A 1340-nucleotide genomic window follows, 5' to 3' on the forward strand; every position below is an offset into this window, starting at 1 on the left:
AATACAATATGATAATCAAGCTGAACCCTTAAACCCCTACTAAAAACCCTAAACCCCTATAAGAACCCTAAACCCCTATAAAAACCCTAAACTCCTAAACCACTATAAAACCCCTAAACCCATAAGCCCCTATAAAAACCCTAAACCTCTAAACCCCTATAAAAACTCTACACCCCTAAACCCTAATGGCTCCGTACACCACCACCACTGACGTTGACGTACCTTTTTCACGGCGTGTTTCATCAGTATCGATAGTATCTGCAACCGCAATAACAATCCCGTGTGGATGCGGAAATTGCTGATCATACGCCCGTCAGAACACTCACCCCCAGCCTCTCTGTGGTTGCCATGGCCACCAGCCCTGGCATTGCATTGGCTGCTATTAATAGAACTGCCCCCTCCGCGGTGCGCCGGTGCTATATTATTACTACTGGTACTACTACCTTTCGATGGCTGTGCACTGTTTCTGTATCGCCTGTCTCTGTCCGATAGAGTGTGCTGAGACATCGCGGTGTTGCTAGGTGAGTGCGACGCCCATCCCACAGGCGACGGTATAAGCTGATATGCATTGGGGAATCATTTGTTCTATTTTTAGAATCAATTGTATATGCTGATATGCATTGGGGAATCATTTGTTCTATTTTTAGAATCAATTGTATGTGCTGATACGTATTGGGGAATCATTTATTCTTATTTTTAGAATCGATCGCATATCCTACCGTGTATTGGGTAATCATTTGTTCTATTTTTAGAATCAATCGCATTTGCCGATATGTATTGAGGAATCATTTGTTCTATTTTTAGAACTGTATACGGGCAAGATTATTGGTCTCGATCTTCAATACGTGAATGTTTCAGGACAATAGCAGTAGAAATTCAAAATTAAGGCCCCAGAAGGAAGGTAATTCGAGTCAGAAAAATCAGGATCGGCACTTTTAATTCAGGTAGATAATCGGAGAATAAAAAGAACAAATACACGATGCAGGCAAAGCATGAGACAGGTGAGCGCAATCTGAACCCTCGAAACCAAATTATAGAGAAGAGGGTTTTAACGTAAGCGGATATGCATGTGAGACAGTGCTTGAGCGAACTACTGACAAGGCAACAAAGCCCAACGTAAACGGATACGCATGTGAGACAGTGCTTGAGCGAACTACTGACAAGTCAACAAAGCTCAACGTAAACGGATACGCATGTGAGACAGTGCTCGAACGAACTACTGACAAGGCAACAAACGCGTTCTGCTCACCGCTTCGGCCTTGATGAAGTCTTTGAACTGGCTCAGCAGATTGGCCACAAAGCGATCGCACCAACTCTCGTCTGAACTCGTCACAGACATG

The 1340-nt window shown here is 43.7% G+C and overlaps 1 protein-coding gene across 1 annotated transcript; it reads right to left on the reverse strand.

Moving 5' to 3' along the window:
• Nucleotides 1-222: 222 nt before the first annotated feature.
• Nucleotides 223-558, reverse strand: SARC_12218 (hypothetical protein; the record flags this gene model as incomplete). Its single annotated transcript, XM_014293680.1, has 1 exon — nucleotides 223-558. A coding segment is annotated over one exon (336 nt), but the record flags the coding sequence as incomplete, so codon positions are not given.
• Nucleotides 559-1340: the final 782 nt, after the last annotated feature.

This window comes from Sphaeroforma arctica, assembly GCF_001186125.1.
Source record: "Sphaeroforma arctica JP610 unplaced genomic scaffold supercont1.2152, whole genome shotgun sequence".
Lineage (NCBI taxonomy): Eukaryota > Ichthyosporea > Ichthyophonida > Sphaeroforma > Sphaeroforma arctica.